Source organism: Delphinus delphis, chromosome X (genome assembly GCF_949987515.2).
Source record: "Delphinus delphis chromosome X, mDelDel1.2, whole genome shotgun sequence".
NCBI lineage: Eukaryota > Metazoa > Chordata > Mammalia > Artiodactyla > Delphinidae > Delphinus > Delphinus delphis.
In genome coordinates this window covers 27,517,096-27,543,446 of record NC_082704.1, presented here as the reverse complement: position 1 = coordinate 27,543,446, position 26,351 = coordinate 27,517,096, and the positions used below count along the sequence as shown (strand labels likewise).

Here is a 26,351-nt window from a genome sequence, read left to right as displayed (position 1 = left end):
CTCCTCTATTTACGATTCCCTTCTCCCGAATATTTTCAAATATATAAATCTTTATGACTTGCTACAGCAGTTTCATTTCATTCTTTACTATGCTTTGAAGATGAGGAGGAACTTTCCTTGGTTCCTTCTTGAATGATGACCAGGCACTGGAAAATTACTGATTCATGAGCCTTTCTTGAAATTAATGCTGAGGTATTTGGGAGCGGGGGAGAGTGTGTCATTTCTTTTGTCATGACAGAGAAGGTGGTAATATAAAAGAGGTGTCATCATGTTTGAGGAAAGGAAGAGGCTTCTATTTTCCTTGTATGCTAGCGTTCAGCCTGGGCCATTTCCATCATTTTTATGGAGAGCCACAATCTAATATGAACCAACTACAGTCTTCTTTTATGCTACTGTGATGCATTTCATATTCTGCATGGCAGAGTGAATCAGATAGTGATATTGCATTTTATGGTGTGATATAAAGCAAGTACCAGGTTTATTTCAGGTCACATTTAAGCTTGTTTTTAAGGGCTGATTTTGAAAATCTGTGAATATGCCAGGAAAACTTAAAGCAGGGTGGAAATAGTAAAACATTTGCTTATTTTTATGGTGGTAGTTTGATTATCCAAACGTGGAGGATGTCAGAAGGCCTTAAATGATAATACTCACTCAACGTGTAGTATTTTATGCCAACTTTGTGCATATACTGCTGTGCTCAGTACTGAGGGGGATAAATAAGATGCTTGACATGGTCATTCGTCGTCTTGGAATTTCTATTCCTTGTTGAAAGAAGCAGTTCTTTCATGGAAGTATTGACGTACATATGTGCTGAGCTGAGGTAAAAGTAAATAAACTAATGAAATCTAATATTAAAAGGGCAACTAAACTAACTGAACACGTCTTTTTTTTCCCCCCCTCCAGTGCCCCAAAATGCGCCGTCATGCTTTCGAACTCAAGATGTTAGATAAGTATAGCCATTATCTGGCTGCTGAAACTGAGCAGGAAATGGAGGAATGGTTGATAACTTTGAAAAAGATTATTCAGATCAATACCGACAGTTTAGTGCAAGAGAAAAAGGAGACGGTAGAGGCAGCACAAGGTCAGAATTTTTAAATGATTCATTATTGAGGTAAAGCCCTTGTCTTTAATCCATGGGAATGTCCTTTGTGTAGAGTGAATATAGAACTCTTAATCTTGAAGGTGACCTACTTCTTCATTAAAAGTGACTATGGAGGTTGATAGGGTTTTCTTTTCTTTCTTTCTTTTTTTTAAGAGTTGATATGCTACATGGGCTCTGACATATGAAATATAACCAGACTGAAACAGATAGGGAATTCATGGCAGATTTTCAAAAGCCCATTAGAGTTTTCCCTGTGCTTTCATAATCAAAATTCTTTGCAATAAATCTAGTAGGAGAGGTTGGGGTGGGAGAGGGAGATAGTTAGGATATTCCGCTTAGGTGATTAGTAATGGTCTGCATGGTTTAGAACATCTGCTTTTAATGAATTCGCAGATGATGAAACTAGCAGCCAAGGAAAAGCCGAGAACATCATGGCCAGCTTGGAACGGAGCATGCATCCGGAACTGATGAAGGTACATCTTTCTGATGGCAACTTGCCTTCAACTGAGACAATGCAGGATTAGCTATTAAAGTTTGAATGCTGGATTCCATGTGGCAATGTCATTTCTAAGTTAAAAACCACAACAAATGAGTGAAACAGGTAGAGATGGTAAAAGAAAAGTTACACTCCTAAAGCTGGACCTGTAAGTGCCAACTAACAGTTTGGAAAATGTTATTTGTTTTTCCTAGATGCCAAGAAGTACTTCTAGACTTTAGTGACTTTATTGATTTTATCTGCTACTTCTTATTCAGTTCAGTTACTGTATGCCATTCATACACTAACTATGCTTCATTCAAGGGGCTCTTGATGAAGATTGAACATGATATTCAATCTAATGATTTGTATATGTTAATTTTGTATGAAAATCATAGTCTTTCTATATGTGGCTGCCTATGTATATGTATATGAATAATTTCATCAGATAAAGATTTTGGTTAACAGACAGCATTTGTGTTAGTTACTCTGCTCTTTGGTGTTTGAAGTGAGCCAGTTTTGAAAGTGTAGAGGTGATTATCATACCTATCTTAGTAGGTTACATATATTACTCTGTGGACTCTCTACTATAATAGATTAGGAGGTTATGACCCATTTCTTCATTTAAATCCTTACCAAACCTATTTATATTTTTACTTTATTCCTCTTCCTGAACTATTAAGTTACACAGGTTTAGATGTTACTTTTTTCTATTTGAAATTTAGCGTTCTCTTAAGCTTCAAAGCTGTCTTCCAAAATTTAGGAACACACTCATGATCCCCTGTAGCTTTTAATGTATCCCCTCTGAGTCTTTGTCATTCCAGACCGTAGAGCCCATTATGTTTTTCCTAAAGTGATGGAATCAGAATTGTGTATAATATTCCATGGCTAGCACCATGGATATATAAAAGATAGTGTTTTCTCTCGTTTATTCTCTTTTACATCCAAAGTCTCTTGTATTTCTTTTTTGTACTATGGGTTGAACAGTATTCTTGGTATTATGAAAGGCATATAGAAAGTATAAGAAGCTGATCTATAGCTTATTTATGGGTCATGGTGACTGTGATTCTCTGCCCAGCAAGCATTCTTTATCCACCTTAAGTGATTGGAAATGGAGAATATATATATATATTTTTTTTTTTTTTTTTTTTTTGCGGTACGCAGGCCTCTCACTGTTGTGGCCTCTCCCGTTGCGGAGCACAGGCTCCGGACGCGCAGGCTCAGCGGCCATGGCTCACGGGCCCAGTCGCTCCGTGGCATGTGGGATCTTCCCGGGCCGGGGCACGAACCCACGTCCCCTGCCTCGGCAGGCGGACTCTCAACCACTGCGCCACCAGGGAAGCCCAAGAATAGTATATTTTTTGAAGCTGTGGCAGATTGCTAGTTTCACATAAACTAGATAATTAAATGGCATTTAATACTGTTTTGACGGAAATGAAGTAATGTTTCGTGTTTGTGTGTGTGTGTGTATATATATATGTTTGTTTTAATTTTAGTATGGAAGAGAAACTGAACAGCTGAACAAACTCAGTAGAGGAGATGGAAGACAGAACCTCTTTTCTTTTGACTCGGAAGTTCAGGTATTAATGATACATTTCTTTAAATAATCCTAGAATAGTTGCTTATTCAGATAAACAATGTCTGAAATGTTGAAATCACTGATTTTTGCACTACTGGGCATATCTATTGCTTTATACTTGTCTTGCTTACTTTGAACAAGTAGCTTAACAGCTAACTTCACTAAGAGGGCTAGCGTATATACAAATAGTTTGGGACAACATATATATATATATTTTTTTTCTCTCAGTTCTTTATATTCTTTTCACTTCATCTCACTCCTCAAAATGGATAAATTAAAGAGTCCTTAACAATGGTTTCAGTGCTTTTAACCCATTAAATACAATTGTGATCCAGTAGCAGTGAATATCTGCAGTGTAAGGAACACCAAGTCATATGAGACGTGTTTATTTTCCACTTTTGATGTAGGCCTGTAGAACTGGGATAATTTTCATGTATCTCACTTAAACTGGAAAGCGGTGCAGGGAAGTACAGGTTTATGTGCACATGTGTATTTTAATCTCTTTCATGAGAGTGAGGCACTTTTTGTACTAAGATATATAGGTAGTTAATATTTAATTCCATGATATTTTCTTATTTTACCTCTTTAAAAATTTTTTATTTTATATTGGCATATAATTGATTAATAATGTTGTGTTAGTTTCAGGTGTATAGCACAGTGATTCAGTTATACATATACATGTATCCTTTTTCATATTCTTTTCCCATTTAGGTAATTCCATCATGTTTTCTAATTAAATTGCTGATTTTTTAAAATGGAAAAATTCTGCTGTGTATAAATGTTACAAATATTTTTCCTAATGGAAACTATTTCACAAGAAAATGAAATTATTTGAGGGAAGATGAATATTTTGGTTTTCTTTTCAATTTTTCTACATGAGATTTCTAATTAAAATCTGTGGGATTTTTTCAATAGAAAAGTACGCATTATATAAGCATTACAGTTTTTTCCTCAGTGAAAATATGTCAATACAATATAAAATAATTTGGGGAAGACTGATTTTGTTTTCATTTCTTTTTGCTTCATACAGTTTTCTTTCTTTTTTTTTTTTTTTTTAAAGAGGAGCCTCCTCTGATTTATTTTAATAAATTTATTTATTTATTTTTGGCTGCATTGGGTCTTCGTTGCTGCGCGAGGGCTTTCTCTGGTTGCAGTGAGCTGGGGCTACTCTTTGTTGTGGTGCACGGGCTTCTCATTGCGGTGGCTTCTCTTGTTGCGGAGCACGGGCTCTAGGCGCGTGGGCTTCAGTAGTTGTGGCACGTGGTCTCAGTAGTTGTGGCTTGCGGGCTCTAGAGCGCAGGCTCGGTAGTTGTGTGCCACAGGCTTAGTTGCTCCGCGGCATGTGGGATCTTCCTGGACCAGGGCTCGAACCCGTGTCCCCTGCACTGGCAGGCGGATTCTTAACCACTCCGCCGCCAGGGAAGCCCCCACTTCATACAGTTTTCTAACTAAAAGTTTTTAGTCTGAAATGGAAAAAGTATATAGTCTATAAATAATGCAAAAGTTTTTCCTTAATAAAATACCACATGAGAAAATAAAATTATCTGGGGAAAATTTGTTTTAAATGTTCTCTCCCTTTTTCTCCATAGTACTACTATATTATTTGTGTAAGTTGTATGAATTAAAACAAAAAGGGGTATAGCAGGCCTTGGGAATGTTAGTTCTAAGATATTCATTCAGAAATTTACTCATTCCAAGCATGTCTGAGCCTTTGATCCCACCCCTCATCATCATGATTGGGCTCTAATTGAACATGTCAGACTCTTTGATTGTATACAAAGAAGCCAATTGACTGTGGTTGAAACTCAATCTAGTGTCTTTAAAAAATCTGTGGTGTAGTGTTTTTGTGGTCATGGAACTGAACTGATTTTATGTTTGAGTTGTTTATCAGTGAGCTACACAGTGAGAGAAAAATTCACTGTTGCAATGAAAGTTTGACAGAAAATTGACTTCAGTGTTGGTTATGGAAGGCAGTTTCACTACAGAGAAATCTAGGTTGTGTGTGTCGAGTACTTTTCTAGGTAGGCAGTGTCATCCTATAATATCGGCTGTCACTTTTGGCCAGAGTTCAGTGTTTAGAGATGTGTTTTCTTCCACTGACCGTAGAGAATAAAGAAGCACTGGGGAATTCCCTGGCGGTCCAGTGGTTAAGACTCTGTGTTTCCAATGCAGGGGGCACGGGTTCGATCCCTCATTGGGGAACTAAGATCCTACATTCCAAGTGGCACGGCCAAAAAAATTAAAAATGTACACGCCTAATAAGCATCCCCCAAAGAAGAGGCAGACAAAAAATTTTAAAAAACACAAAAAACAAAAGAAAAGAAACACTGACTGAAGGGGGTGGCTCCAACTTTGAACTACTGAGGATGGCCATATGTCCCAACATTTGCACTCTTAGGCCTCAGAAGGGAAAGGATTTGGGGGCTGGGGGCGTTTAGTCCAGCTTCTCTTCATATTCCACCGTCTGAGTAAGCTAGAAAGGAGAGCAGATAAATGGGCGGAAATTAGAATTGATCTCCATGGCAATGACTTGCCTCCGCTGGCTCCACAGATAGATAAGTGTTCAAGAGGGAGCTGTCTAGTCCCACACATTTGTAGATAAATAGACTCTGGGGGGAAAATCGTGCTTTCAGGTACGAATATTATATTTTAGGCCCTTTTAAGGAGAATTTTGTCAGTGATGTAGGCAAGGTCAGGACAGCTATAATTATCCAAGACTCTTCAGTCACAATACCTGTTTTGGCTTGAAATACTCAGGCAATTGAGAAAAATTCTTATGTTTCTTGGCTTGAGTTTTCCATACTGGCAGTATATTCTGCTCGGATTCATCCAGTCATTTCCCATCTACCCTGTCTCTGGTCTTATCGAAAGTATAGTAAGTTGTCCCACAGTATATACTTTTCCTCCCATTTGTGCACAGAATGTGAGTCTGTTCAGACCATTAGAATGAACAGATGAACTCAGGATCTCCTGAGCCGTGTGAGCTAAGGAGGAGGATTCTGTGAGAGGAATTCTTTGACTCCCAATATCCTTTTTTATTTTTTAAAAAATTTTATTTATTTATTTATTTTTTGCGGTACGCGGGCCTCTCACTGTTGTGGCCTCTGCCGTTGCGGAGCACAGACTCCGGACGCGCAGGCTCAGCGGCCATGGCTCACGGGCCCAGCCGCTCCGCGGCATGTGGGATCTTCCCGTACCGGGGCACGAACCTGTGTCCCCTGCATCGGCAGGCGGACTCTCAACCACTGCACCACCAGGGAAGCCCCCAGTATCTTTTTTTAAACTTTATTTTGAGATAACAATAATTTTCAAAAATATATCTCTGTGGCAGCCAGAGTTCATCTCCCAGCTCTGTTAGAAGCTGAGCTCAGGAGCACATGCCTTTCCCTCTGCTCATCATTTCAATGTAGGTGGTCCCCAGAGGTCCGGCCTTGTCCTCCTCACCCTGGTTACCACTGATGCCCAAATCCAGATCTCCAACCCACACCTCTCCTATTTTTCCAACCACTTACTTGCATCACCTCAAACTCAACACATCCCAAGCTGAACTCATCACCTCTGTTCACCCCCCCATACCTGCTATTCATTTTTATTTCCCATCTAAGTTTGTAACATCACGGTCTACTGAATCTTCCAAGTTAGAGGCCATTGTGTTATTCTTGCTTTCCATATCCATTCATGTCAAATTTGTCTCCTGCACAGCTCATGAAAGAAACAAAATTCCTACCATCCTGGAACATAATATTTTGTGGGGAAGACAAACAATAAACAACCAAATAAATATCAAAAATAATGTTAGAAAACGAAATTAAAGAAAGGGAGTAGAGACTTTCAGAGAGTATATAGTTTTTGTTTTGTTTTGTTTTTTGTTCTTTTGCGGTACGTGGGCCTCTCACTGTTGTGGCCTCTCCCGTTGCGGAGCACAGGCTCCGGACGCCCAGGCTCAGCGGCCATGGCTCACGGGCCCAGCCGCTCCGCGGCATGTGGGATCTTCCCGGACCAGGGCACGAACCCGTGTCCCCTGCATTGGCAGACGGACTCTCAACCACTGCGCCACCAGGGAAGCCCAGTATGTAGTTTTATATAGGGAATTAAGGAAGGTCTTTCTGTGGAAATGCCAATTGATTAGACACTTGAATGAAATGAAGCCTCACCCTGGTGAGGCTCACCCTGGTAAATAAGCCTTGCATTTATCTTGGGGGAAGAGGGTTCCTTACAGAACACCAAGTGCAAAGGTCCTGAGGTGGGAGTATACTTGGTGTGCTGGAGAAATAACCAAGGAGGCCAATGGGGCTGAACAGAGGTCGGGGGGAGGATAGGAGATGAAGTCAGAGGAGTGGGGTGGAGGGTGAGGTCGGGATTTCTCTCTATCTGTGTTTGAACCTTACTATAAGAGCTCTACAAAGCCTTGTTGAATAAAAAAATAAGAGTTCAAATGAAGAATGGACAGAGAACTGTTGGATTTTGCAATTTTTACGCATAGATCTATATTCATATAATATCTATTTTGGGGGAGAATTGATTCATATTATATATTTTGTAGAGGTTGGACTTTTCCGGAATTGAACCTGATATAAAGCCATTTGAGGAAAAGTGCAATAAACGTTTCCTGGTAAATTGCCATGATTTAACGTTCAATATCTTGGGTCAAGTTGGAGACAATGCAAAAGGACCACCCACAAACGTATGTATGAATTTTCCTTCTGCCTCCATTAAACCAGTGCATTAAGGAAACTTCTTCCTTATTTTTTTAAGATTTTCAATTTTGTTCTGAGAACTAATTTACTGCATGCAAATTCCATTGCTACATGTTACGATACATTTGACATGGAAGAATTCCATACATGTCTTTATTTTGCCAGAATAGGAATGTGTTTTCATCTTGAGAGGATTCATGAAAGTCTTACCTATTCAAAATAGCAGGTAGAGTAGGCAGGCTCTTTACATTCAAGAGGGACTTGTCTGCAGAGCGTGGAAAGCCCTCAAATTTGTAAATTCTACTAGAGAATATGACTTCTGTGAAATTGACTCATAGCCATGAGTAAGGAACACCAAAGCCATGGAGGAACACAGATGCTGTGCAGTCAGCTCCACCTCACTCACTATTCTCATAGGGTAAATTCATTCTGTTCTTCACAGCAAATTCTAATTATTAGCTGTCACGCATCATTTGAGCTGCTTAGGAATACTTGAAACTATGAATGTAAAATCGCCAAAGAGACTGCATTTTATGTTCATCTTTTTGAGGGTTCTACTTTGTCTTTGAGAAATATCCACAGTGATGATTTATTCTCTAACAAAGTAGCTGAGATGCACTAGCAGACTTTCGGTGTGTAAAGGGTTAATCTTTATGCCATCTGGCATGAAATTTCTCTTTGTGACCAGCTTTCAAATGCCATCTGTGGAGAGGAATCATGTCTTCCAAAATTGCTGATGGAGCAAAGCTTTTGTCAAGTAATTGGATGTTCACTGATATTAGCTCTTATTAAATGTATAATCCAATAAGCTGTAACATAGCAAAAGGGAAGATTTATTTCTGCTCTGTAATACCGGCATTATTTTGGGGTAATTTCAATAAGCCTATGGAGAATTAAAATTTATTCATAGAACAGTTGAAGTTCTTTAAATGTGGCTTCTGATTTCTACGCATCATTTTAAAAAATTTATAGCTTGTGAAATTATACCTGACAGAAGTTAAAACTTGATAGTCTGTTATTTAGAATGCTCTTTCTTATATGCAAATGAGCCACAATGCAATTTTAGCTAAATGTTGAACTCAGAGGAATTAAAAAAAATTATTTTGTAATTTGTGTCCCTCCCCTCACCCCACCTAAAATAAAAGTCATAGTTTAAAAACGTAATGGTTTTCATTCCCAGGTTGAACCCTTTTTTATAAATCTTGCCTTATTTGATGTGAAGAACAATTGTAAGATTTCAGCTGACTTCCACGTAGACCTGAATCCCGCATCTGTCCGTGAAATGCTGTGGAGCCCTTCAACCCAACTGGCTAGTGATGGAAACTCAAGAGGTTCTTCACCGGAGTCTTTCATTCATGGAATTGCTGAATCTCAGTTACGCTACATAAGGCAGGTAAGGAATGATCTTTTAGCCTTGGTAGCGCATTCAGAATAAGAAACAGAAACACCCTTGGGTTCCTTCATAGTTTCAGGCCAGTGTTTTCATGGGCATTCCATCTCTTGTAGGGTCTGTGTATAGATGTTTTTCTGGTGACTGAAGTTGGAGGGGAAAAAAAGGAAACCAGCAAATATGCTAATAATACACTGGTGAAGTGAGACCGTGATGTGAATCTCAAAGGAAGTATTTTGTGAGATGGAATGCAGATGACACAGACACACCCCTGTACCCCTGCGCATACTTTTGAGCAAGGCAATAAGTACCTGTAAGACTCGTTTCTTTGAAGAAAAAGTTGACCCTACAATAACCTTCCCCTCCTAGCTCCCATTCCCATTCTGAGTAGGTAGTTTTTTTTTGTTTTGTTTTTTTTTTTGCGGTACGCGGGCCTCTCACTGTTGTGGCCTCTCCCGTTGCGGAGCACAGGCTCCGGACGCGCAGGCTCAGCGGCCATGGCTCACGGGCCCAGCCGCTCTGCGGCATGTGGGATCTTCCCGGACCGGGGCACGAACCTGTGTCCCCTGCATCGGCAGGCGGACTCTCAACCACTGCGCCACCAAGGAAGCCCCTGAGTAGGTAGTTTTAATGGAGCATAAACTCTCTTTATTCAAGGAGTTCTTGTGTCACAGCTGTAATGCTACGCTCCCCTATCCTATCTGAGGCAAAGAATGCCCTTTGGAAGGAGCCTAACAGTTCCCTGGCATTTTGACCTCTGACCAGACTGGACGCCATAAGAGGTTAGGCAGAGCAGAATTGATGGTCTGCCTTCTAGACTTTTGCAACTGAAAGGAAACTAGAGTGTGGCAGAGAATTAAAGTGGGAAGAAGCAGAACGAAGCAGCTCGCATTGTAATGAGATTTCTTTTACCCTAAATAAAAATGTTCCTTTTTCTTCTGATTGTAAAAATAAATACATTATCATGTAGGAAATTCGAACAATACAAAAAGTAATAAAGAAGAAAGTAAAAATCAGCACCTATAGACGATAACTATTAACATTTTGGCAAACATCTTTCTGGATGTCTCTGTTGTGTGTATATAAACACATACACATTATGTGTACTCTTCTACAGACTGTATCATAGTCGTGCTGGTTTATACCTACTGTGTTTATTCAGCATCGTGTTTATCACCCTGTATCACTATCTGGCTCAGTCACATTCTTATTAAAGGCTAATCTGTTATTCCACTGATTGAGCTCATTAGGATATTTCTAATTTGGGGATATCATAAAGAACACTGCATTATTACATCCTTGTGCTTACGTGTTCGCTCACTTGTTGAATTATCTCCTTAGAATAAATTTCAAGCATTGGGGTTTTCAGGGTCAAAGATTATGCTCATTGATACAGATTGCCCAATGGTAGGGGACTTGACATGTGCTGTCACTCGCCTCTGGGCTGTGGACCTGTGGTCGTTTTTCCCCATGTTGCTCCTCATTCCCTTACATCCTCTTAGTTTGTTACTCAGACTGTGGTTGTCACATACTTGAACGTTCCACTGTGATGGCCTATGCTTCTAAAAGAGAGATTGAGCAAGACAGTATTACAAGCATTTGAGAACCTGCTATTGAATTATATGTTTAAAATTTTCCACACAGTGTCAAATAAGTCCTTCTAAGCCAATGATGTATTTGCTGCATTAGTTCAGTGTGCTCAGCTGTCTGTTCAATACAAGAAGTTTAAATTGTGGTTTCAGGGGTCATCCCACCTATAACCTAGGTCAGGAAGAAAATCAGCATTTTTTGCATGTCTCTTGTGTGCCAGAATTTTCCATTGGTGTCTCACGTAAACACCATTGTCTTGTGAAATAGGATAATTATTGCTGTTTTGCAGATGAGGAAACTGCTGATCAGGGAGGCTAAGTAGGCTCCCCGTCATGACATGGCTGGTAGTGGTGAAGGTGGGATTTGAGCCTAGGTCTGTTCGAAAGACCTCAGTGAACAACATTAGGCAGTATGTAATTAAGTGCTGACTTGTATCACACAATGGGAGTGGAGGAGTTTGGAATGTGAGGAGGGGTCAAGGGTCAGGAGTTGCCTTAGAAGACTGCATAGAAGATGTGGGACGTGAGAGAGGCTTCAGAGGAATCGGCAGCGGCCTCAGATGGCTTTATCATTTTGCACCCTTGTTCCAGATCAACTAAAGATACCAGGAAGCGGTCATTTGCTCCAATATTTGGACATTCTCTTTTGAAGAAGGCTTTTTCTTCATCTTCCTCCCATTTAGGACTAGGATGCAGTACTGTGTAGGGAGAGACTGGATGTTAGTAGATCTGAACGCTAATCTCAGCTCATCAGATTTTTTTCAGCAATTTTTTTTCCCCGTATTTCTCTAGGTACTTTATCTGTATAAAGTCATTTAATTCTTACCACACCCCCAGTAAAGTAGGTAGGTCCTATTCCTATTCCCATTTTATAGATGAGGAAACTGAGGCACAGAGCAGTCAGGTGGCTTGCTCAAGGTCACAGAGCTACTGAGATGAGGAGCATTCCCCCCTCTACTGCACTGCTTCCCTGTCACCCTAGAGACGGGGAAACAGCCTGGTTCCCCAGCATTCCTGGAAAGGGCTGTCTGGCAACCCCGTCACCTCCACCAAGGCTGTTCGAGGGGTGGCATGATCTGTAGAAAGAGGCCACTCCAGGGCTTGGTGGACAGTGGGGGCTTGCGGGCCGTTCTAGGCCCTCCCCATCTGCTCCTTGGAGCAACAAGGTGACCACAGGAAAAGGAGGAAGCTGGGTCCGTTGAGTAGTTTTGCCTTCCTGCCACTGTGACCAGTTACTTCACTCTCAGCTGCCTGGCAGTTCCTTCCCAGATGCCCTGACAGAGCTCAGTCCCCCGTGTCCCCCAGACTGACCTGTGGCTTGTGGGCTTCCCGCTGGGGGGCAGCAGGTGTTGGGCGCTAGTGAAAAGGGGGCACTGCCGTCACATGCCCTGCCGTGCTCTGGGGGCTAAGTGCTGCGGACTGGGCTGGGGGGACCTGGCCCGTTCTTTAGAGGGAGGGGGCAGTGAAGTGGGTGAGAGTCACCCTCCGGCGGGGGCAGGCCCATCCATGCCTCCTTGGTGGGACAGGAGGGAAGGGCCAGAGGCCTTGTCCTAAAGAGCCGGACTCCCAGCCCACACAGGATTCCTGGGTGCTCTCTGGTTACCCTTCTGTGTTCCGGGGACGGGGGCGAGCTCGAAGCTGGTGGGACAAAAGGCGACGCAGCTGCAGAGAGTCTCCCCCTGGACCGGAATCCTGGTCGCTTGAACAGTGAGCATCTCTGTGCCTCGGCATCCTCATCTGTAAACTGGAGGTAACCATAGTACCTGCATCCAGGGTGACTGTGAGGCTCAGACAACGTGTGCTGTCCCTAGAAAGCACTCGGCCCTGTACCAGGCCCGCCGAGTTGGCTCAGTAAGACGTGGCTGCTATTAAGAGCAGTAGTAACAGTGATAACAGATAAACGAGTGAAAGCAGCTTCCTCTTATCAGTTGTCAAATCCTTTTAAATGATAATATTCGTTGCTCGCATCAGTGTGGGGAAATGGCTGTGTGGGGGAACAGCTGGAGTACTGGGCATGGGGAACAATAGGCGCTCAGTGAATGTTAGCCATGGCAGTAATTGGTGTTACTGTTCTCGTCAAGCTGTATCGCGTGAGATGTTGGAAGCCTAGGTCAAGAGGCTGAGAGGCTGTGTATCGTCTGGAAGCCCTGGCTGCAATCTTCACCCACTTACTGCGTGAACGTCTCTAAGCCTCAGTTTCTTAATCTGTAAAATGTGTATATCGTAGTGCTTGCGTTCAAGGGTTTTTATGAAGACTGAGGGAGATGGTGCACGAAAACTCTCTAGCACAGTCATGTGACAATCAGAAAGCATGAGACTGCACTCAGGGTGCACTGCTCAGCATACCTTCTGCGGGAGCCGCTCTAACAGTCTGCCAGCTGCATGTCACAGCCCGGGCAGCACGCTCCTGGCAGAACCAAAAATCAAGTTCTGGGATCTTGGGATGCTTTGGGTTACTCTGGCAATAACCAGGTACCTAATGTGCATTACTTCATTTAATCCACTCAAGAAGATTACGAAAGCGCTCTTACTCTCATCATCCCCCATTTCATAGATGGGCAATCTGAGATGTAGAGAGGATACGACTTGCCTAAACCCATAAATGGTGGGGTCAGCATTTGAACCCAGGAGATTTGACTCCCCGAACAGTTTTTAACTACTTTCTTCCATGCTTGCTGCTTGGGAATTCAAAGCTAAATCAGCCATAATCCGGGACCCTTAGAAGCTGCTGGATTTGGGGGAATTACTTAGCGTCCTACACTTGGTTTTCTCTCCTTTCCTGTCTACCTCAGAGGGTTCTTTCTGGAACAGATGAGCTACCGTGTCTGAAATGCTTTGAAAACTGGAACACACTATCTTAACACAGTTGGTAATATACCAAGCAGAAAAATAAAACTTGGTAGAGTCCCAGTGATGGATTTTTACACTTGAATTCATTTGTGTGGTGCTTCTTTAAGCAACGGACATAACCAACTAACAGGCCATTTGGAAGACATTATATTTGGAAGGAGCTGAACTGGAACAGGAGATGATATGCTTGTTCCACATGCCCTCAAAGAAAACTCATGGAACTTGGGTTGCATCTACATTAGTACCTGAGATAAAGTGTTTGGGAACAAAAGGAGTTTCGGATCCTCTGTCCTCTACCTTTACGTTGAGAGCACCAGCGCTCTTTAACTGCAACAAAGGAATGGTTTCTATAGGATGATTCAGTTTTTATGTTATACAGAGCAATAAAGTATTTTCTTCCTTCTTAGCTACCATCAGTAGTAGTTAAGTGTGAGTGAATTGCCCTGGAGTTGCAGGCAGTTACGTTTAAAAATGCATATCCGGTTCCACTTCAGAAATGCACGCTATTTTTGCACATGCCGCTTAAGCCAAACAATACACGCCGTACTGATAAGGCCTAAGGACGCACCTCGCAAACACCGCCAAACACAAGAGGCTAAGCAGCCGGGGTGACACCTGTGCTTGTGGACCAATAATACACGTGAAATTGGTGACAAAATAGAAAATCCATTTTGAAAGGAGCATTGGGAGCCTGGGAAACTGTACGAAGCTGTATGAAAGGAAATGCTATCTATTGCCAGGGCCCTGGACATGATCCTATGTTGAATATCAACATTCTGTGCTAAACACACCGCTAGGAATCACTAACCAAACAACTGTATATATGAGGTTACATTCAAGAAAAGTCTAACGGGAGGAATTTTTTCCAGGGAATTTTCTCAGTGACGAATCCACATCCTGAAATTTTCCTGGTCGCGAGAATTGAAAAGGTGCTCCAGGGAAACATCACGCACTGTGCGGAGCCCTACGTCAAAAATTCCGACCCGGCAAAGGTATTTATAAAGATCGTTGGTGAGCATTTCAGCCTGATGTAGAATTTGCCTTTTATTGGTATTTTAAATGGTATCATCAATGATTCCTCCCAAAAGAAAACAAAAAACAAAAAAAATCCCGCAACGTTCTCGCAGCATGCAGTATTTTCTGAAAACGTTGTTTACTATGTGAGTATGCATGCTAAGGCTTGAACGTGACTTTTCCCCCTTTTCCTTTATGTCCTTTTTACACAACGATCTGATTTTTGCTTGTTTATCGAAGTAAGAGCTAAAGGCTTTTAGGCAACACCTGTTCATTGATACCGTATCCTTGGCAATAGCTACCCTTTCTTTACTCCCAGCCCTGCAATACGGGCTTAGAATGTCAGAGCTGGGAGGATGAAAATGACCCAGTCCTGCAGTTTCCAAATGCCAGTCTGTACTCAAATTTACTCCTATCTGTGATGAAATGAGAAAAGAAAGACAAGATAGTGAGCCATTCATGAAACTTCAATGTATTTTATTCGAAGGGCTGTCCTTTATTCTGAGACTTTTGCCCTTCCTACCTTTTAGACATTACACGTGTCTGTCTTTCCTGAAACGCTGGCGTATGAAATGGCGGGGATTGTTTTTTTTACCATCCAAGGGCTTTAAATGGCAGCCTTCAAAGTCGGCGAGCCATAGACTCATCCCAATTTCTGGATCATGAATTCCAAACCTTTGGAAATTATTGATCTAATTCTCTCGTCTCATTTTATAAATGAGAAAAGTGAGGCCCAGAGAGGGAAAGCATTTGTGGCACAGTTCACTAGCGGCACTCCAGCTGCTGAGTATTTGTAAGAGTCGATCTGTTATTTGTAGCATTTAGCTGTGTGTCCAAATAGTGTTTATTAAGTGGGAGATGCTGAGGAGACCTGTGACTAATGTGTGGGAAAAGAAACTCTGAACAGTATAGATAAAAGCCTATAGCATTCTGTATCCCTAGGGGTGAGCATACAGCCAGCATTTTCACAGCCTGTTTAGACTCTATAGGCAGTTCATCTCCTTTGCCATCTCCCAGTGCCTGTGCAAACAGCAATTCCTGCCCACGCTAAACTAATTGCATTGATTCTTGGTCATTTGGCTTTTATCTTGGGAGTAAAAAGGTCAGCAGTACCTAGAACAAACTTCTCCCAAGAATGATGAGTGTCTGCCTGCTCACGTTGTGAAAGGAAATACACATTACAACTGCTTAAATTTTCCCAGTAGTGGTCTTTGGTGCAAAACATGCCCTACATCTATTTTATCTGTCTTCTGATATCTCGATGAGGGCTTTGTTGATGAGAAAACACAGAACCTTTAGGAAATACTTTCATCTTGGAAAGTGGGTGACTGATGTGTGTTGTGTTTTACCTGTAGCTATTTCTATATATTGTTTTCCTAGATTTTGATGTTTTATATCAGTGAGTTGGGGCAATTATTTTTCTGGGTGAGTCCCTGGTAGTTTGAACAAATATGATCTTGTCTTCTTATTTCTGCCCTTAGACAGCCCAGAAGGTGCACAGGACAGCTAAGCAAGTGTGTAGCCGCCTTGGACAATACAGAATGCCCTTTGCTTGGGCTGCCAGGTTTGTACAAATATAATCCTGACCCATCTATTCACGCTCACATGTAAAGTTGAGGGCTGTCGTCTTCCCCAGTAGCATTTGGAAGTCTGTTTCTGACAAGCCAGTTACATCTTGGGACACTTGGGATGTGTCTCGTTCATTCGGACTGCTATAATGAATTATTATAGTCTGGGTGGCTTAAACAACAGACATTTATTTCATACCCAGAGGTTAGAATTCCGAGATCAGGGTGCCAGCATGGTTGGGTTCTGGTGAGGACTGTCTTCCAGGTTTTAGATAACCAACTTCTCCTTGTATCCTCACATGGTGGAACGAGGGCGGGCTAGCTCTCTGGCCTCTTATAAGGGCACTAATCCCATTTATGAGGTCTCCATCCTCATGACCGAATCACCTCCCAAAGGCCCTACCTCCCAAGTATCACCTTGGGGATTAGATTTCAACAAATGAACTTTGGCGGCATGGGGCCGGGTGGGGGGAACGATACAAACATTCAGTCTGTAACAGGATATAAGAATTCTTTCTCTTAGAATTTGCTGTGCCTCAAAGACCTTTCACTTTTTCAAATGTCTTGCTTCAGGGAAATTTTCTTTGGCTTGGGTTACTGATCTGACTGACACCACTTAATTTTATTGCATTTTAAAGCAGAGCTTATTTGCTAAAGTGATGGAATTTTTCCCCAGAAAACCAGAAATTGTAGTGAATTATGTACAGTGTGCCCACTGTTTCAGAGTTGGCTGGGTTTATGCTTTGAAAAGCCATCATAGAGTAATTCTGAAAAACATACTAAAAATGAGAAGGCAAAGAATGCTGTTAAGTGCAAGTGTGTAATTACTTAATAGATTTTCTTGCTTTCTGATGACAAATTTGGCAACCCCTTCAGGGGTAGTCTATTAGGAAGTGTATTATCCATACCACATATCTGATGGTGGGTTACATGTTTTTTCTCCAGATCTTGCAAGTCTACCTACAGTGATGACTTAAAACGTGCTTCTTGCTTATTCCCCCTTTGAAGTACAAGTTCACTGGCTTGTTTGTGGTACAGCCTGTACAGCTCACTGGAACTTCTGGGGAAAGGGCACCATGTTCTGAATAATTCAATCAGTTATGTTCAGTGGGTGCTGAGGAGTAGCATAAGGACAGGAGATTCTAAGTTAATTAAGTCTTCTGTCACTATTTATAATCATTTCATTTGGGGGAAGGTCTCAAAATGCATTGTATGTTGGTAGATGAAAAGGCACCTTGTCCTTGTTTTGCAGACTGGTAAGAATGATAGCCAAGGATAGGTCAAGGGCAAAGAGTAGTGGAGGGTGGTATATTTAGGCATTATAGAAGGTGAAATACGGCCTGTAAATATAAGCGTACTTAGTGATGCTCCAGCTGCTGCTGCTGTTATTATTTATAGGGATTAAGTGCTCAGTGTATAAGGCAGAGATCTGAGTGTTTAATGTATACTTCCTTAAGAGGTGGGTATTGGGACTTCCCTGGTGCTCCAGTGGGTAAGACTCTGCGCTCCCAATGCAGGGGTCCCGGGTTCGATCCCTGGTCAGGGAACTAGATCCCGCATGCCGCAACTAAAGCTCCTGCACGCGGCAGCGAAGATCCTGCATGCCACAACTAAGACCCGGCACAGCCAAACAAACAAACAAATAAATACATACATACACACATACATACATACCCCCCTCAAAAAAAGAGGTGGGTAGTATTCTCCCCCATCTTAGAGACGAGGAAATTGAGTCACTGAAATAAAAAAAAAAAATCCTTGCCCAAGTTCCCATGGCATGTGTGTGAGTAGGGCTCAGCGCTCATGGCATCTGAGTTCAGAGCCCACGCTGGACACCTGTGGCACACTGCCCCCCCGCCCCCCTTCAGGCCATAGCAGTAGCTGCTTGATGTTGATTTGCCAGTAGAAAAATAAATTTTAAAATCTTCAAAGTTAGACGCTGTGATCCTCAGTTCTGATGTGGAATTATGCTGTTTCTTTCTGCCTGAATTATTTTGGTTGTCAGCAGTAGCAGGAACTCACTCTAAAGGCTTGGCTGGGGTATTTAAAAGATGTGTGATAAACCCCTGTTTACTGAAAATAAAGGAGGTATGCTTAGAAGTAGGAACAATAGTTAATGCCTATAACCACATTTTCAGTGGTTCTGCCGGGGGAATTGTGCTTCTGGCCGTAGCTGCTTCCAGTGTGTTGGGTGCTTGTACATTACTTCCCGATTTAGCAGTAAAAGAGCTGCTTGAAAAATGGAAGAAGGGGAGGGGGAGGGAATAATTCCAATTCATATTGGAAACTTTACATATATATTGTAGACTCTATAAATTGATCTTAAATATCTAATTCAATTTTTATCAACTTTATTGAGAGATAATTTACCTGTGATTAAAATTCACATTTTATATGTCCAACTTGATGAATTTTCACAGATATTTACAGTCATAAAACTACCACCCCAACCAAGATATAGAACATGTCTGTCACTCCAGAGAGTTTCCTCATATTCCTGTCCAGTCAGCCATCCCACCCACACCCAGGCAACCACTGACCTTAGATGACTTTTACCTATTCTAGACTATCATATAAGTGGAATCATGCAGTGTGTACTCTTGCATTTGGTTTTTTTGTTTTAAGACTTTTTTTTTTTTGATGTGGACCATTTTTAAAGTCTTTATTGAATTTGTTACAGTATTGCTTCTGTTTCATGTTTTGGTTTTTTGGCCACGAGGCATGTGGGATCTTAGCTCCCCAACCAGGGATGGAACCCACACTCCCTGTATTGGAAGGAGAAGTGTTAACCACTGGACCACCAGGGAAGTCCCTTGCATTTGGTTTCTTTCTTTCTTTTTTTTTTTTTGCGCTACACGGGCCTCTCACTGTTGGGGCCTCTCCCGTTGCGGAGCACAGGCTCCGGACGACACAGGCTCAGCGGCCATGGCCCACGGACCCAGCCGCTCCGCGGCATGTGGGATCCTCCCGGACTGGGGCACGAACCCGTGTCCCCTGAATCGGCAGGCAGACTCTCAACCACTGTGCCACCAGGGAAGCCCCGGCATTTGGTTTCTTGTGCTCAATCTGTTTTTGAGTTTCATCCATAATGTTGTATCAGTTGTTCATTTTGAGTAGTATTCCATTGTAAGAATATACCACGATTTGTTTATTCACCTGTTGATGAATATCTGGGTGGTTGCCAGTTTGGGGCTATAACAAATAAATCTGCTGTGAACGGTCAAGTACCATGTGGAAATATGCCTAGGAGTGGAATTGCAGGATCAGAGGGTAGGTGTATGCTTAACTTCGGGAGAAGCTGCCGAATTATGTTCCAAGATAGTTTCACCATTTTCTACTCCCACCACCACTATTTTATCTTAATTTATCAATACTTTGGAGTTAAAAAACCCCTTCTGTTCCTGTTTTAGACCCATTTTCAAAGATATTCAAGGTTCTCTGGACCTGGATGGGAGATTTTCTCCTTTGTATAAACAAGACAGTAGCAAGCTTTCAAACGAAGACATTCTCAAGTTGCTCTCAGAATACAAGAAGTAAGTGTTTGGGAGTTACTGCAGTAGATCAGTATAATAGATGAATTATAATTCCTTCAAATTCTGAACGCGAGTCATATATGGGAAAAATCAAATGCTCCGGAGCATTTGGATTTTGGAAGCGTTTGGGAGTTTGGATAAAGTGTAACCAATGCACTTCTTAATCATATTTTTAAGTGTCAGATATTCTTATTTTACATCTAGGCCAGAGAAGACCAAATTGCAGATCATTCCTGGGCAGCTAAACATCACAGTAGAATGTGTTCCTGTGGATTTATCAAGTAAGAACTTACATATTGCAAATAAGCCTACAGAGCTATTATGCTTGGATCTCAGGTTTTTATCTTCTCAGTGTTTTTCTTGAGGTTTACATGGTGTATTAGTTTCCTAGGGCTGCTGGAAGAAAGTATTACAAACTGGGTGGCTTAAAACGCAAATTTATTCTGTGGTTCTAGAGGCTAGAGGTCAAAATCAAGATGTCAGCAGGGCCGTGCTCCCTCTCAATGCTCTAAGGAAGAAGCATTCCTCGCCTCTTCTAGCTTCTAGTGGCTGCTGACTCTCCTTGGCATCCTTTGCTTGTAGTTGCATCACTCCAATCTCTGCCTCTGTCCTCACATGGCCTTCTATTAAGAACACCAGTCATTGGATTTAGGGCCCACCTTAATCCATTATGATCTCATCCTCCTAGCTAATTACATCTGCCAAGACCCTATTTCCAAATAAGGTCACATTCTGAGCTCCTAGTGGACATGAATTTTGGTGGGACACTGTTCAACCCAGGACACATGGTGTAAATAGTTACAGATTAGGAAGTGAATTGAGTTGATTTTATCAGGTGCTGTTTCATGTATTATATATGATGTTGTGAGTGTGCTCCAGTGAGTTTCTGCTCCTTTTGCCTTGGATAAGTTTCATCAACGAAGGGATCCAAAAGGAGGAGAATCTCTTTTCTTGTCTAAAGAATCTATGATCTCAGGAGACACAAAAGACAATTCGCAGGAAATAAAATGACTTGTGAATCTTTTTAAAATGTCCAGTCTCAGTAATTATGCCACTAACACAAAGGTAAACATTTAAGCATTGGGATGTTTTTGTTCATCTATGAGATTTACAAAAATGAAGTGGAACTGTCGAATGCTGGCCAGGTTTTGGCCAGGCACCGTCCCCCATCACGAGTAGGAATACAATTTGGCAGTAGATATCCATGAATGTCCGTAACTAAGGCATTCCATTTCTGAGATTCTGTCTAGCCATTTATTCACCGAATAAGCATTTATTGAGTAAACTTTATTGAATACTTACCAGATGCTTTGAAAGTATGGAGATTACAGTCTAGAATGAATGACAGACATTAAACAAGAAAACGAATAAATGAATAATTTCAGTCTGTGGTTGGGCAGGCTGCTTTAAAAAGGGTGGCCAGTGAAGGCTCACCATGTGACCCCGGCAGCGTGTGGTGACTGTGACTGTACATTCTGCTCTGAGGGTGTCCCATATGTAAAGACCTTGAGGTGGGAGCTAGCTTGGTTTGTATGGACAGAAACGGAGCCAATGTGGCTCTAGTGTAGTGTGTGACGGGCACGAGGGAGAGTAGGAGAAGTAGGAAAAATCACGTCATGTAGAGAATTGTAAAGACCATGGTAACTCCTTAAAAGACTGAATTTCATTCCAAGTACCATGAGAAGTCACGAAAAGATTGAAGTAGGAGAGTGGCAATTGACATTTTAAGACATCGAAGAGTACAATGGCTTATTTTTTTCCTAAAGAAATAATTTGAAGTGTAGACAGGAGTTTATGCATAAAGGTGTTCTTTGCAGTGTTGTTTATGTGGGGTGGGGGGATTTGGAAACAACCAGAGCCCAACGCTGTCAGTGTGGTTAAGGCAGTTCTGGTATCCAGATACCATGAAACTTCATGCAGCTATGAAAAATGATCTTTACAAAGAATTCATGAAATAAGACATCAGATAAAACGCCAAAAAAAAAAAAAACAGGATAAAGTTCTATATACAGTGGGATTTTTGTGTTGTTATATAAAACATGCATAGGAAGAAGACTAGAAGAAAATAATGCCAAAATATTAGTAGTAGTTATCTCTGGGTAGTGAAATGATCACTTGTTTCTTTGTACCTTTACTCTATACCTCCAGGTATTCTGTTGTAAGTATCGCTATAATAGAAAGCCATACCCAACGAAAAATATTGTGTCCGCAGGTCTGACTCTCCGGGGTCTTCCTCCTCCATCAGTATTGCTCTGCAGCAAGGACCAGCAGTCTTAGAGCCCCTTAAGTGTATGAATAACCTTTACTACAAGGGGCTACCTCAATAACATGTGCTGCTGCTACACCTCTCTGAGGCTTTGTGTTTTCCACTTTCGGGAGGATTGAATTTATTATTGGTAACACATCATAAGATTTGTAGTTTCAAAAGGCTGCCATTATTTCTTAAGTGAAAATTTGCACCTGCACCAAGTTAACTTTTTAAGAGTGACTAGCCATGAGCTAATTGGCATACATTTACTGTTACTTCCCTGATACCAATAGAAATTTGCAGTGAAAGCTAAATTGCAGTCACAGGAGGAAAAATGTAATGGATTTCTTTGCAGAGTTTAAATTTGTCAAAATTATGATGTGTTATATTTGGCAAATCGCTCTACGTTGAGAATGAAATAGCAATCCACGTCTGGTTTGAAGGGTTTCACTAAAACCAGCATCAGGCTACTTACTCCTACTTGTTCTTCCGGGTCCTTAAAGTGCTTGTATAACTTTTTGTCAATCACTAAGAATTCTATTTGTTAAACTGCTCTTTGAGAACACAAATCACGTATATTTTTATAAATGCAGGAATGTGTTAATGATTGTTACATCTTTGCCTGTTCTTTTTTCTGCTACAGACTGTATTACGTCTTCATATGTGCCCCTGAAGCCTTTTGAAAAGAATTGTCAAAATATTACTGTGGAAGTTGAAGAGTTTGTTCCAGAAATGACAAAATATTGTTATCCATTTACCGTTTACAAAAACCATCTTTATGTATATCCCTTGCAGTTAAAATACGATAGCCAGAAAACATTTGCCAAGGTACACGGTGTAAACTATACATTTTGGGGTGTAAAATGTTATTTATAATTTTGTTTTGTCACTCATTTTGAATGATGAATCATTTTAGGCAAGGAACATCGCGGTCTGTGTGGAATTCCGGGATTCGGATGAAAGTGATGCTAGCGCTGTAAAGGTTTGTTTGTGATATTGTTAAGCATGCATTTTTAGTAGAGATAGAGATTTTGGTTCTCGGTAGTTCTGTATGCTAAGTTTAATGTGTTTAAATGTCGAAGAAAACGTACTAATGCGACAAATGTTATATCGTCTTCTCTACTCTTACACGTTAACTATAAGAATGCGTTAAATACTAAGAAATAACAAACTGAGTTAGGAGCATATATAACTTTAAAAATGGGTAAGCTTCATATGCCAGATTTTTGCCTTTGCCCCACTTTGATTTTGCATTGCTCCAATGCCCAGTCACAAGGTCGTTTTCTCGTGACCTGACAGCTTATAACGGTACCATCAGGGGAGTTTAAACTCCTTTCTCCTTGAAACCTGAACGGGCTTCGAGCTGACAGAAGCACAGCATAACTGCTTTGATCTGAGATATGACTTCTAGTCTGTGGCTGGCCAAATGGTACCTCCAAACTTGAATTAGTGATCCACGAAAAGCATCTCAGCATTCTCTGCTACCGCAAGCCTTAAATACCTGTCACTTCACAGTGCCCTCACATTTTCACTCTTTATAGCCGCTTTTTACTTTTGGCCCTTTAGCCCATAGCCCATTAATCAGAGGCCTGAGAGAGAAGTCAGACCGTCTAGCCATCACAGAGTGTTTATCTGGCTTCCCAACTTCTCTAGCTTGAGCCTAAATCAGACAGATGGATGGCAAATCTTCCACTTAAACCACCTTGGGAAAGAGGCTGGAATAGCCCCAGTTAAGTCACTGAATGGTTAATAGCTCTGACCCTTGAAAAGAGTTTTTTCACAGAGAAAGCTAGGTTAAATTAAGAATTAGCTGGCTCAAATGAGGTGTATGTTCTCTGATTCTTCCTTCAGTGGAGATGAGAATAACATTTTCTTCGCCCCCATGCGGTATCCTTTTTTTTTTTTTAACATCTTTATTGGAGTATAATTGCTTTACAATGGTGTGTTAGTTTCTGCTTTATAACAGAGTGAATCAGCTATACTTATACATATATCCCCATATCTCTTCCCTCTTGCGTCTCCCTCCCTCCCACCCTCCCTATCTCACCCCTCTAGGTGGTCACAAAGCACCGAGCTGATCTCCCTGTGCTATGCGGCTACTTCCCAGTAGCTATCTATTTTACGTTTGGTAGTGTATATATGTCCATGCCACTCTCTCACTTTGTCCCAGCTGACCCTTGCCCCTCCCCGTGTCCTCAAGTCCATTCTCCAGTAGGTCTGTGTCTTTATTCCCGTCTTACCCCTAGGTTCTTCATGACATTTTTTTTTCTTAGATTCCATATATATGTGTTAGCATACGGTATTTGTCTTTCTCTTTCTGACTTACTTCACTCTGTATGACAGACTCTAGGTCCATCCACCTCACTACAAATAACTCAATTTCGTTTCTTTTTATGGCTGAGTAATATTCCATCGTATATATGTGCCACATCTTCTTTAGCCATTCATCCGATATCCTTTTTGTATACTTAAAGATTCTTAGGTTACCTCTCCGCAGTGCCTGCAAATTGCCTCCATGACCATATTTAAGGAGAGCTGGCGTTGCACTCACGTGGAGTGTCACTTTCATTTCTTAGCTGGCCCGGAGGCTAGCTCCGAAGTGCCCGAGTGAGGCAGTTAGGACCTTGGCACAGTGACTCCATATTTTCATCCTTGAACTTATTAGGCCTATGGAACTGAAAAGCTCACACTAGAAATGAAATCGGATTTTTCCATGGAACCACAGAAAGCCTTCCATTAATTTTATTGGTGTAACAGCAAGCTGGTGACTCTTAAACTGTGGCTCATAAAGTGAGAGAACAGTAAGCTAGTCTGTAGCTTAATGGACATTCAGTTTCTAATTCCTCGAGGCTAGGAATGGATCTGCTGTTGGTTCTATTTTGTTAACTCCTCGCCTTACCCCACTGCACAGTGAGCATTCAGCAAATGTTGCTGACCGACTGAGGGGGAGCTTCTCATACTAAGAAGTGCAAATAGCACGAGAGAAGTAAGCTTTCCAGGCCTGGTTGGAGAGTGTTTCCCTTCCAAATGATGAGAAGTGTTCAGCCTCTTACTGTCAGCTAGGTTGGAATTATATTTCTCAGATGGCCGGAAATTCAGAAGCATTCATGCAGCCAAGTAAGGCGATGTCTGGGGTGGTGTCTGGAGTGACTGTAAATGATTTGGAATTTACAGGTTCATGGTGAGAGCTGGGTGGGCTTGGCCGTGACCCTGGGCTCACAGATGCCTCTAACTGTTTGTGGTTCCCTAGCATCGTGTTTAAAGAGTGACATTGAGGGTGGTGACTCTGTTTCCTTCTTTTGCAGTGTATTTATGGAAAACCTGCGGGGCCTGTTTTTACCACAAACGCTTACGCTGTTGTCTCGCATCACAACCAAAATCCAGAGTTCTATGATGAGGTAAAGCGCGTTATTTGGACGTTTACAAAACCCAGTGGTGGCTCTTCTTTTTCTCTTTGAATCATTTCCAATATTGTGTCTGCACTTTCACTCGCTGAATGTTTTGTCCCATGAAAATAGAAAATGTCACATCAGAACGAGGGGCCACTGCCTGCTTGGTGCCCTTTGGTGACAGTGGAAGATTGGCCCACAAATTGAAGGGCCTCTGGCGTGAGATAACGTAGGAAACAGACACCACACTGGAACGGGGACTCTAGCCCTTACTTTGACAACAGCTGGCTCCGTGACCTTGAGCAAGTCACTTCCTCTTTCTGAGTCTCCATTTCCAAAGCTTTAAAATAAGAAATTTAGAAGGGATTTTCTGAAGGCCCTTTTAGCTCTTTCTTCCTGTGGTCCTGCGTGGGAGGGTGCAGCCTCTCTGTAAGTGAAATGCTCCGAGAGACACAGCGGCATGGCTGGGTCCCCAGAGTCCCATTGGCTGCACTGAATGCCTCAGCGCAATGTAGACAGAGGGGGCTGGCGCGGTCTCCCGGCCTCCGAGCGCCCTTGCTCAGTCTGCCTTTCTGACCCTGTCCCTACCTCTTTCCTTCTTCCCGCTTCTCTAGCTCTATGTCTCTGTGTCCTTTCCAGTGTCTCTCTTAGTGTCTCTGTCGCAGCCTCTTCTCGTCTATGTGTAGTCGGCTTATCCAAATCCGCAGACTGCTTTTGAGGGCTACGTGTCTCCATGGAACCCGGATGCGTATCCCAGGCCAGAAGCTCTGCTGTTTCTGCTTCTCAGGTTCCATGTCTCCATCCCTGGCTTGGTCTGAAACCATCCCCCCTGCTGTCCTGATTTCCCCAGGCCCAGCTGCTGTTGTATGGAGGCCTTAAACCCCAGCCCGAGGCTCACTCATTCCTTCTCAGTCCAG

General features: G+C 42.0%; 1 protein-coding gene across 2 annotated transcripts in view; it reads left to right on the top strand.

The window, feature by feature from the left end:
- The window catches only part of DOCK11 (dedicator of cytokinesis 11), a 189,857-nt gene that overhangs the window by 56,590 nt on the left and 106,916 nt on the right, over positions 1-26,351 (top strand). For both annotated transcript variants that reach the window (XM_060002424.1, XM_060002425.1), the window contains exons 8-19: positions 904-1,081; positions 1,496-1,575; positions 3,074-3,157; positions 7,700-7,840; positions 9,034-9,246; positions 14,552-14,674; positions 16,178-16,260; positions 19,675-19,797; positions 20,002-20,078; positions 22,689-22,873; positions 22,962-23,027; positions 25,351-25,443. In XM_060002424.1, the coding sequence (XP_059858407.1) occupies positions 904-1,081; positions 1,496-1,575; positions 3,074-3,157; positions 7,700-7,840; positions 9,034-9,246; positions 14,552-14,674; positions 16,178-16,260; positions 19,675-19,797; positions 20,002-20,078; positions 22,689-22,873; positions 22,962-23,027; positions 25,351-25,443 (1,446 nt within the window). The remainder of the gene's footprint in view (positions 1-903; positions 1,082-1,495; positions 1,576-3,073; positions 3,158-7,699; positions 7,841-9,033; positions 9,247-14,551; positions 14,675-16,177; positions 16,261-19,674; positions 19,798-20,001; positions 20,079-22,688; positions 22,874-22,961; positions 23,028-25,350; positions 25,444-26,351) is intronic.